Source organism: Ovis canadensis, chromosome 3, assembly GCF_042477335.2.
Source record: "Ovis canadensis isolate MfBH-ARS-UI-01 breed Bighorn chromosome 3, ARS-UI_OviCan_v2, whole genome shotgun sequence".
Lineage (NCBI taxonomy): Eukaryota > Metazoa > Chordata > Mammalia > Artiodactyla > Bovidae > Ovis > Ovis canadensis.
This window is the reverse complement of record NC_091247.1, coordinates 38,595,180-38,607,381: the sequence shown is the minus strand read 5'-3', so window position 1 is coordinate 38,607,381 and position 12,202 is coordinate 38,595,180. Positions and strand designations below refer to the sequence as shown.

Sequence of the window (12,202 nt, the reverse complement as noted above, 5' to 3'; positions counted from 1 at the left end):
TTCAGAATTCCTACTTGAAAAAGAAATTCATCATGTATTAAAAGCACATTGAAAATGCCCTTCAGAGCTTTTGTTAGAATATGGCACATATTTGATTCCCTTTGAAAAACAAACCAAGAAATACAAAAATAGAGAGAGATCTGCATCAAAACTGGAAACCGTGCTCAGGGAAGACTTGGCTGTGTCTCAGCCACTTCCACTGGACTTGCAGCAAGTCCTCCTGATTAAAATTCATCCAGATGAAAAGTGAGGAGCTCAAAGAAGAATCCATTGCACTGTGTTCTGTGGAGAAAACCAGGTCTGGATAAACTGTTGATCATTTCAAGACCAAAGATCATGAACATGCACTAATCTCAACTCAAATACTATGTGGCCCGTGAAGAAACTGGGGCCCAAAGGGAGGCAAACAGGGGCTCACTTTAAGGAAGAGACAGATTTCAGATTGCTCTGGATCCTGACATACGTAAGAGAAGGACAGATTTTAATTAACTAAACAAGAGCTTTAAAAAAAAAAGATGCAATGAGAAAGTAATGGAGCTAAAAATGGAGCTACATGAAAACAAGAAGAGATAAAGAGAAGGCTAGATGAGTGGAAGGGAAGTGTTCTTAGAAACAAGGAAAGGAGACTTCCCTGGTGATCCAGTGGTTAAGAATCTGCCTTCCAATGCAGACTCGGGTTCAGTCCCTGGTGGGAAACTAAAATCCCTCATGCCCAGGGCAACTAAGCCCGAGCACCGCAACTACTGGCCCTTGTGCTCTAGAGCCTGTGTGTCACAACTCAGACCTGATGCAGCCAAAAATAAATAAATATTCTAAAAAGAAACAAGGAAAGACACAATAAACATTTATTAGAAGCGGCACTGATCAGAAACGACACTGCACAAAACAGTCATTGTTGTCGAAGGCAATGCTGAAAATACCTCCAATTTTCAGGAAAAAAAAGACAAAACAATCACATAAGATGAGGACTATAGAGGAAAGACAGTGGAGATTAGAATCTCAACAAGAAGGGTATGAACAGACTTGCCCTAATATATAGTTAAATGAATAATAAATGTACAAATGAGTTAAAGCATGTGGTCCTGGGGTAAGATAGGGAGAAGTCAATGGGATAATTAGAAAGTCTAAGAGCAGAACCAAGCCTATGGGAGAATATACAGGAATATATACAGAATGTATGCATTTCAAGTCAGTGAAGAAAGCACAGGTTACTCAGTGGAGTTGGAAAAATTGGCTGACCACTTGGGAAACAATCAAGCTAGATCCTGACTTTCACCTGACAGCATAATAAATTCCAAATAGATTGAAATTTTTAGCATAAATAAAATAAGCCATAAAGGTAGTGTAAAAAGTTAAATATTCTTTTTTTTAATGTGGAACTGGGAAGGGATTTTGTATGCATTTTCTTTAAGATAGAAACCATAAAGGAAAAGGATCGGTAGTTTGGCTAAATTTTAAAAAGAAAGAATTGTTTTACCAAACAATACCACAAACAAAATTAAAGATCAAATGATAGAATGGGGAGAAATTTCGCACTATGTATAGTAAGCTTAATATGAAAATATATAAGTACACTACAGTTTCAATATTGTTATTGAAACTTACTCTTATTCATCTTTGTTCTGAATAAGAATGCCGTTTTTTTTAAAAAAAAAAAAGACATTGGACGTTAACAGGCAACTCAAAAAAAAGAAAAATAGAAATGGCTAATATACCAACAAATGACCAACCTCACTAGTTATTTAAAAAAACTAACACAAAAATATACCATTTTCTACCCATAACTAAAACTTTACCCTTTTCAAGTTATTTTTTCTGGTATTTTACAAAAGTATCATTCTATGACAGATGGAAAGTTCCTTGTTTGCCCACATGTTCTAGTTACAATTGCTGTATAATGAACCACCTCAATCTTGTAATGTCAGAGGTCTTAGCTGGGAAGACTGGAACAGCTAGAGGCGGCTCAGATGGCTGGGGGTAGGAGTCTCCATCACTTGTGTCTGGTGTCTGGGCTATGAACCGGCCTCACCTCAGCCTTCGAAAGGGTCTCCTACCTGTGGCCTCTTCAGGTGGCGTGGGCTTCCCAGAGCATGGCGGCTGCCTTTCAAGAGGGACCACCTAGAAAGCCAGCATTCCATGAGAACCAAAGCTGCCTGACCTCTATGACCTAGCCTCAGAAATCAGTGTCACTGCCGCTGGACTTTATTGGTTGAAGCAGTCACAAGCCTGCTGAGAATCAAATTTGAAAAACACTGAATTAGATAAACCTTTTGTGCCCTCCCAGCTTTAAAATTCCACAGTCCTCTGTATGGGAAAAAGAATCTAGAAAAGAGTGTGTATATGTATAACTGATTCATTTTGCTAAACACCTGAAATTAACACAACATTGTAAATCAACTGTAAAATGATAAAATTCCGTGGTCCTGAGAACTGACTCTTTAATCATGTGGGAGCAGAGAGGGAGGTGAAGAAACAGCTGAGTAGATGGAGATAAGCCCAAGGAGCGACAAAATATATCAGTGAAGGGTGTTTTGAGAAATTTAACAAGCCAGCTGGTGGTTGTAAATGAACAGTGGGGAGAGAAGCCATGTGCCACTAGAGAGAAGTAAATCACGAGTCATTCTAGAGTGGTGGTGTCCAGTAGAACTTTCTCTAATGTTGAAAGTGTTCTACAGCTTCTGTGTCTAGTATGGGTAGTCACTAGCCACATGTGGCAATTGAGCACTTGACATGTGGCTAGTATGGCTGGGGGGTTGAATTTTAAATTTTCTGTGGTTAATTAAAATTCACATAGCCACATGTGGTTAGTGGCTACCATATGGAACAGCCCAAGTCTAAGAACTCCTTTTGGTTCTTAAGACAAACCACAAAGTCCACATGTTTGCTCTGACTCTCCGGGAGATATCATAGAGTTCCATTAGGCTTATACCTAAGGAAAAATCCTGAGTCATTTCCACTCACTGCCAACACCAATTCTATCCCCGTCACCAGGAAAATAAAACTAAGCCAACTCCTGCTCTTTGAAGTTCTGGAAATATTTACAGATGTCCTGGCACCTTCTCTGTTGCGTTTTAAACTTGTGCTTTGTTTGGCTTCAGGACCTGTATGAGGCTGGAGAGAAGAAATGGGGGACAGATGAGGTGAAATTTCTAACTGTTCTCTGTTCTCGGAATCGAAATCATCTGTTGCATGGTAAGGCACTTGCTTTTTTTTCTAAAGAAACTATTTGAAAGACAGTGAAAATGATATTACCCATAACTGATAACTTTTATTCCTTTGCTTGGTGCAAAGACCTAATTATACTGAACTGTCTTAAATGTCTTAGCTTGGAAACTGTTGAGTGCAATGATATGCGTGAGAGTCAATTGCTGGAAGATTAATTATGAGTAATTAGCAGATATGTTCATAGAAGGTTGGCATTCCTGTTTGTAGGAAACTCACTTCCACAGTCAATCTTTTTTTCTAAAGTAGCTCTATTTAAATTTAGTTATATAAGACAAAGTCTTTAGTACATCAGCAAGTATTAAAATAGAAATATTTGTTGACATTTATTCTTATTTGGCATCCAAGTTGTAAAAGCTAATAGAAGTAATTTCTTTAGGGAGTATGTTGCAGAAGATGAAGAGTGGATAATTTCAAATTTTGTTTCCTATGTGTAAAGTTTCCGTTTTGCTTCTGATAGTGCTTGTCTTTGTAATGTACTTTTGAGTTCTTTGGGGAAAAGGCACTATACAGCTGTAGAATATTTGAATACTACAATATATTTGAAAGTTGCAATTATTTCAGGTATTCCACACTGACAGTAAGTGATTATTCCAGTTATTAAATGTCATGAACTATCATCAGATGCAGGACTTCCCAGGTAGCTCAGAAAGGATCCACCCGCCAGTGTAGGAGACCCAGGTTCAATTCTTGGGTCAGGAAGATGCTCTGGAGAAGGGAATGACAACCCACTCCAGTATTCTTGCCTGGTGAATCTTCACGGACAGAGGAGCCAGGGATGCTACAGTCCCTGGGTTGCAGAGTCAGACACGACTGCACACACACGCATCATCAGATCCACCAACTTCTGATTCAGCTCCCTATTCTTTTGCCTTCCCTTGCCTGATTATTAATAAAGCACATCTCCCCCTGGTGATACTTTTCAGGAACTGCATGTTCTCAGAAGTGGATTTAATGCAAATATTAATATATTTTTAACAATTTTCACTTCTAGGCACAAGTCAGTGGTGTAACTTGTGCTTGTAAGCCACTGGAAGAAAATATTTTAAGCATTATTTGAAAGAAGAAAACATCGTAGTTTTCTTACCAACCAACAATAGTGAGGATTCATAATAACTAAAATTTTGTTAATTCTCTGTCTTCCAGGTGCAGTGCTTAGTATATTATAAGTATTGTTTGTTGCAACATAACCATGAAAGCAGACATTATTTTCCCCATTTTCAGTTCAGTTACTCAGTCATGTCCAACTCTTTGCAACCACATGGACTGCAGCATGCCAGGCCTCCCTGTCCATCAACAACTCCCAGAGTTTACTCAAACTCATGCCCACTGAGTCGGTGCTGCCATCCTCCATTGTCCCCTTCTCCTCCCGCCTTCAGTCTTTCCCAGCATCAGGGTCTTTTCCAATGAGTCAGTTCTTCGCATCAGGTGACCAAAGTATTGGCGTTTCAGCTTCAGCATCAGTTTCTCCAATAAATATGCAGGACTGATTTCCCTTAGGATGGACTGGTTGGATCTCCTTGCAGTCCAAGGGACTGTCAAGAGTCTTCTCCAACACCACAGTTCAGAAGCATCAATTCTTCAGCGCTCAGCTTTCTTTACAGTCCAACTCTCACATCCATACATGACTACGAGAAAAACCATAGCCTTGACTAGATGGACCTCTGTTGGCAAAGTAATGTCTCTGCTTTTCCATATGCTGTCTAGAGCAAGCGTCTTTTAATTTCAAGGCTGCAGTCACCATCTGCAGTGATTTTGGAGCCCCCAAAAATAAAGTCTGACACTGTTTCCACTGTTTCCCCATCTATTTGCCATGATCTTCATTTTCTGAATGTTGAGCTTTAAGCCAACTTTTTCACTCTCCTCTTACACTTTCATCAAGAGGCTTTTTAGTTCCTCTTCACTTTCTGCCATAAGGGTGACGTCATCTGCATATCTGAGGTTATTGATATCTCTCCCAGCAATCTTGATTCCAGCTGTGCTTCCTCCAGCCCAGCTTTTCTCATGATGTACTCGGCATAGAAGTTAAATATGCAGAGTGACAATATATGGCCTTGACATACTCCTTTTCCTATTTGGAACCAGTCTGTTGTTCCATGTCCAGTTCTAACTGTTCCTTCCTGACCTGCATACAGATTTCTCAAGAGGCAGGTCAGGTGATCTGGTATTCCCATCTCTTTAAGAATTTTTCACAGTTTATTGTGATCCATACAGTCAAAGGCTTTGGGATAGTCAATAAAGCAGAAATAAATGTTTTTCTGGAACACTCTTGCTTTTTTGATGATCCAACAGATGTTGGCAATTTGATCTCTGGTTTCTCTGCCTTTTCTAAATCCAGCTTGAACGTCTGGAAGTTCACGGTTCACGTACTGTTGAAGCTTGGCTTGGAGAATTTTGAGCACTACTTTGCTAGCATGTGAAAGAAAGAAAGTGAAAGTCATTCAGTCGTGTCCAGCTCTTTGCGACCCCATGGACTATACAGTTCATGTAATTCTCTAGGCCAGAATACTGGAGTGGGTAGCCTTTTCCTTCTCCAGCGGATCTTCCCAACCCAGGGATGATCGAACCCAGGTCTCCCACATTGCAGGTAGATTCTTTATCAGCTGAGCCACAAGGGAAGCTGGCATGTGAAATGAGTGCAATTGTGTGGTAGTTTGAGCATTCTTTGGCATTGCCTTTCTTTGGAATTGGAATGAAAACTGACCTTTTCCAGTCCTGTGGCCACTACTAAGTTTTCCAAATTTGTTGGCATATTGAGTGCAACACTTTCACAGCATCATCTTTCAGGATTTGAAATAGCTCAACTGGAATTCCATCACCTCCACTAGCTTTGTTCGGAGTGATGCTTCCTAAGGCCCACTTGATTTCACATTCCAGGATGTTTGGCTTTAGGTGATTGATCCCACCATCGTGATTATCTGGGTCGTGAAGATCTTTTCTGAATTTTCTATGTATTCTTTGCCACCTCTTCTTATATCTTCTGCTTCTGTTAGGTCCATACCATTTCTGTCCTTTATTGGTGCCTATCTTTGCAAGAAATGTTCCATTAGTATCTCTAATTTTCTTGAAGAGATCTCTAGTCTTTCCCATTCTATTTGTTTCCTCTATTTCTTTGCATTGATCACTGAGGAAGGCTTTCTTTTCTCTCCTTGCTGTTCTTTGGAACTCTGCATTCATATGGATATGTCTTTCCTTTTCTACTTTGCCTTTTGCTTCTCTTCTTTTCCCCATTTTAGAGTAGAGAAAACTGAGGCTTAGAAAATGTGTCAATTGGATTTTTTAATTCCAAGTGATACACACTAAATAATTACATAGGAAAAGAGGAGACAATATAAAATGGGATAAAAAATACATGGAAAATGCTAGCAGTTCACTGTACTGAAGAGAGCCGAACAGCTCTAGAAAGACTGGAAATCAAGGCAGTTCTGGGAAATCTCAGTAGAAGGGAGTCATGGATTCATTTCTAAGGCAGAGTTTTCAAAAATCAGGTTTTCATTAAAAATGCTGATTCTTGGATTTCCCTGGTGGTCCAAGAATCTGCCTACCAATGCAGGGGACATGGGTTCCATCTCTGGTCTGGGAAGATTCCGCATACTGTAGAGCAACTAAGCCTGTGTGCCACAACTACTGGGCTGGCACGCCCCAGATCCTGTGCTCCTGGCAACAAGAAAGGCCACCGCAGTGAGGAGTCCGAGCCCTGCAGCTAGAGAAGAACTCCCACCCACTGCAACTAGAGAAAGCCCAAGTGCAGCAACGAGAACCCAGGACAGCCAACAATGAGTAAAATAAGATTACAATGCTGATTCTTGAACCCCTACTTCAGATAGGCTGATTTAGAATTTCTGAGAGTGACACCCAAGTAGTTTAACGGGTTTCCCAGGTGATGCTTACATTCTCTGAGGTTAAAAATTACTGTGCCTTTAGCCATCCTCATGGTCTGCTCAGTCAAAAAATTTCCAGGAGAGTAAGGCTGATTGGTCCTAGTTGAATGAACTGCTCACTCAGTTGTTAGACCTTATGGTATATGTTCAGTGAAAGGAGTGTCCCTGGTTTGACAGTCCTGTGAGAATCACTGATGGGGTTGTGGGATAGCATTCCAGAGAAAGCAGTGTTAAGAAGATAAAACAGACACACACTCTAAGTAGGCTCCAAAGGAGAGAGCAAGAGAGGAAAATAATGTATATAACATTTTAAAGTGTTTGTGTGTGCTTAGTTGCTCAGTTGTGTCTGGCTCTTTGCAAGCCCCATGGACTGCAGTCCACCAGGCGCCTCTGTCCATGGGATTTTCCTGGCAAGAATACTGGAGTGGGTTGCCATTTCCTCCTCCAGGGAATCTTCCCTACTCAGGGATCAAACTCACCTCTTATGCATTGGTAGTTGGATTCTTTACCACTGAGCCACATGGGAAGACCCTTAACATTTTAAAATATTTGTTAAGAAAGGGGAGAATTTTTAGTTATGTTAAAGTCTGTTAAAAGATGCAACCAGATATTCTCAAATGTGACTAAGGTTAGAAAAGGTTGAATTGCTCTAATTTTTTTAAAAAATATAGTTGATTTACAATGTTGTGTTACTTTCCACTGTACAGCAGTGATTCAGTTATGTGTATGTGTACACGTATATATATTCTTCTTCAGGTTCTTTTCCTTCATAGGTTATTATAAGATACCAAATATAGTTCCCTATGCTCTACAATAGGATACTATTGTTTATCTATGTTATATATAGTAGTTTTTATCTGCTAATCCAAAACTCCTAATTTTTCCCTCCTCTGCATTTTCCTTTTGGTAATCATAAGTTTGTTTTCTATATCTTTGAATCTGCATCTGTTATATAAATAAGTTTATTTGTATCATTTTTTTAGATTCCACTTATAAGTGATATCATATTTTTTTTCCTCTGACTTCACTTAGTATGATAATCTCTATGTCCATCCATATTGCTGCAGATGGCATTATTTCATTCTTTTTGATGGCTGAGTAATAGTCTATTGTGTGTATGTGTGTGTGTGTGTATTTATATATATCACATCTTCTTTATCCATTTACTTGTTGATGGACATTTAGGTGCTTCCATGTCTTGATGTAAATAGGAATTGCTCTAGTTTTGATGAGCTGAAAGGAAGATGAATATACAGGTGATTGCCAAGGCAAAAATTAAAGGATAAATTAAAGATACATTCTGCTTATTAAAGAAACAATGAGAAAAGAAAGTGTATCTTTCCAGATACACTCCAGTCATAAATCTCCACTTTATTTGGTGAAAACAGATTCCCACAGAAGGGAAATGACTTGCCTTATGTCTTCCAAGATTCACGACATTCCTTCCACATCTCCTCTGGCCCATTCCACTTGTCATAGGCACCCTGGTTCTCACCCACGTTGCTAACTAGTTTCCTCTTGAAAAATGCCAGAGAATAACCAGTAAAGTCTAGTTAAAAATGCTCTTTCTCGTAAACATTTTAGTTTCCTCTATTCTTTTTTTATTTTTTATAATTTCATTTTGTTATCGTTTGTAGTGTTTGATGAATACAGAAGGATAACACAAAAGGATATTGAACAGAGTATTAAATCTGAAACATCTGGCAGCTTTGAAGATGCTCTGCTGGCCATAGGTAAGCTGATAGGAAATGGGGCGTGGAGAAACAAATGTTTACAGGCTTTCCTCCTTGTTCTCAATTTGTCATCATGGGTTGTAGAAATTTTTTTTCAGGGATAAAAACTTTTTTAAAGCACTCATGATATGCGAGCCAGAATTTTAAGTGAGAAATACTATATACAGCCTGATTGTTATTGTACTTTATACAATATTGTACTTTATTGTGGCTTTATATATTTTTATATCTTTTGTGCCTTTATATCTCAATACATGGAAAGGTTAATCCTATACTAACTGCTTCTTGCAAGTCTGTGAATGGTTAGACCTAATAACTATTTCATATGGTACAGATAACAACAATCTGTTTGAAATTTTTTGGTGCCTTTGCTTTAATGGCCTTTATTAAGTATTTCTTCAGGAACTTGACAATAAGTTGAGGGTACTTTCCACCTGTGAAAATGCATTTAGCATATTCTATGCTCATAAAACATTGTTGGCTACATTTTTCCAACAAAACAATCAAGAGATACTATTTCAGACCTTGTAGAAACAATGAGAACAACTGTCACTTTTTTCTCGTAGATTTTATCTGTAATTTTTTTCATTTTTTTTATTCTCTTGACAGTAAAGTGCATGAGGAACAAATCTGCATATTTTGCTGAAAGGCTTTATAAATCCATGAAGGTAAATGGCCTTGTTGTTGGCATCTGAATGGCTCTGAGGGTCTTATATGTCCACCTTCATATGTGTATTTACATACCCCACACAAAGTAGCCAAAATCAGCTTGAGCTATTCAGTTAAATTCTTCAAATACTTCACTGAGTGCTTGCTAATAATAATGCTAGATAATATGTATTGAGTACTTATATAATGTGTGATCACTCTTCCTAATGCTTTATATGTATAATTTTATCCCCATAACAGCTCAGTGGAGCACGTACCATTACCAACTTCCATTTTATAGATGAGAAAACTGAGGCATAAAAAGGCTAAGCAATTTGCTCAGGGTCCTAATGGACAGGAATGCCAACCCTGGCAGACCAGCTTCAGAGCCCCAATGCCTAACCATGAATGGTACTCTGTGCAAGCACTCTTGCTGAGGGGCAAGAGAGATCAAATTCTGTCCTTGCTCTCAGAGAACTTCTAGCCTTGACAGGAAGGCAGGTATTTGCAAAACACCATAAGAACAAAACAGAATGTAAGACAGTCACTGAGGATCCAAATATCATAATAAGGAAACAAAGGAAAGGGTGTTTTAAAAAAATATTTGTTTGGGGGTGAGGATCAAAAACGAATTCATAAGGAACTGTTATATTTAAGCAGAGCCTTAAGGGAAGTTTTACATCAGAGGATTTTACATGGTAGGAAGGATGATGAAGCTGTGAAGGGAAGGATGACATGGTGGGTGGATCACTGTAGGTGAGGCAGGCGGGCTGGAGAACACAGGATATGTCTCTAGAAGGGCAGAGGGTGGTCTCCTCTGGTTGGCACACAGAGGGTTGAAAAAATAAGTTGGAGAAAGCCTTGAGCTCTGTGAAGAGGAGCCACATTCCACAGGCCCCTAAGGTTGTAGTCCAAAGGACGTCAAGGGAAGACTGATACATAATCTTGCCTTCATAGACTAACGAAGGGCCCTGTCTGAAAACCAGCTCAGCTCTCTATGCAGGGATCTGGTTTCTTCCTTAGGGCTTGGGCACCGATGACGACACCCTTATCAGAGTGATGGTTTCTCGAGCGGAGATTGACATGTTGGACATCCGGGCAAACTTCAAGAGACTCTATGGAAAGTCTCTATACTCCTTCATCAAGGTGGGTCATGCGAGCCAGGGGAAAATGCTGATGAAAGGAACAGGTTCTGACCTAGGTATTTAGACACTTCCTATCATCTCCTTCTTGTCAGATATCCTTCCCTTTAAAGATGGTACTCTCAAATATTTCCAGTCTCTCTCCTTTTCACATGGATGTGAATCTTTCTGCCTGGTTAGAAACTGAAATATCTGCCTTCTAAATATAGTAATTATTTCATGTGGATCCAAGACAGAGAAAGATTATATTTTAATGAATGGTCTTAAGAGCAAAATTTCCATTTCTGCCTGCTTACAGTGAAAGGTAAGCTACTGAATCAGTCATCCAGAACCTCATCCTGGGCCAGCTGAGGTCTGCTGAAAATAAGGGAAAACATGACAGGTATCCTGGATTGCTATTCTTTACCTGGCACCAGACTTCTCGTCCTAACATGGCGAATGAGAAATGATTGACATTTCTCAAAACCCCTCATTACTGGGATTTTGCCTTTGAGGAAACCAGAAGGAATATGAAATGTGAAACCAAGACTCATGTCCCTAGAAGCTGGTGTTGCCAGCACAGTAAATGTCAAGTCAGGATTTGATCTGTGAATTAAATATTCTGAATCCTACTCATAGCTTGGAGAGGTGTAGCTACTGGGTGATTTGAACTGCAGAGTTTCTAACTATGTCTACAAGGCATTTAGAAACTTGTTTCTATTTCTGTACAACCTGTGAGGTCATTTTATTTTGCAGTGCTGAAATTTAGCTAGCTGTAAGTAAAACAATTGTAAGATTCAAAGATGACCGTAAACGAAGCTATGGGAAAATATTTGTAACATATAATATAGGGTTAATATCCCTATCTGAAGAGCTTGTACAAATTACTAAGAAAAAGGAAAAAAAATCCAAAAGGAAAACTTGGACAAAAAGAAAACATGAGCTCTATGAAAGATGAAACACAAAATGGACACTATTATGGACAATGTTTAATTTCACTAATACGTAATAGATTACAAACAAGAACGGATCATCATTTTTCACTAAATACCTTAACAAAGTTTAAAGAGATCATAACCAGCTTTGAGAAAGGCTTGGGGAAAACTCACCATCTATTACGGAAGCACTGTAAACTAGTCTAACTTTCCTAGGAGGCAATTTGGCAATAAATGTTTAAAAAATAAACTATACCTCTTATTTAGCTGTTGTTAGTGTTTAAGAGGGGGAAGGCAATGGCACCCCACTCCAGTACTCTTGCCTGGAAAAATCCCATGGATGGAGGAGGCTGAGAGGCTGCAGTCCATGAGGTCGCTGAGGGTCGGACATGACTGAGCGACTTCACTTTCACTTTTCACTTTCATGCATTGGAGAAGGAAATGGCAACCCACTCCAGTGTTCTTGCCTGGAGAATGCCAGGGACGGGGGAGCCTGGTGGGCTGCTGTCTATGGGGTCGCACAGAGTCGGACACAACTGAAGCGACTTAGTGGCAGCAGCAGCAGCAGAATTTCTTTAGAGGAAATAATAAGATAAAGGTTCCCTAATGCACAGAGTGGGAGAAAATATTTACAAATCATATCTAATAAGATAAGAATTCTT

The 12,202-nt window shown here is 39.3% G+C and overlaps 1 protein-coding gene across 1 annotated transcript in view; it reads left to right on the top strand.

The window, feature by feature from the left end:
* ANXA4 (annexin A4) overlaps nt 1–12,202 on the top strand; it is a 76,213-nt gene that overhangs the window by 60,881 nt on the left and 3,130 nt on the right. The window contains exons 9-12 of the mRNA XM_069582930.1: nt 3,099–3,192; nt 8,741–8,836; nt 9,446–9,504; nt 10,508–10,630. Of these exons, the coding sequence (XP_069439031.1) occupies nt 3,099–3,192; nt 8,741–8,836; nt 9,446–9,504; nt 10,508–10,630 (372 nt within the window). The remainder of the gene's footprint in view (nt 1–3,098; nt 3,193–8,740; nt 8,837–9,445; nt 9,505–10,507; nt 10,631–12,202) is intronic.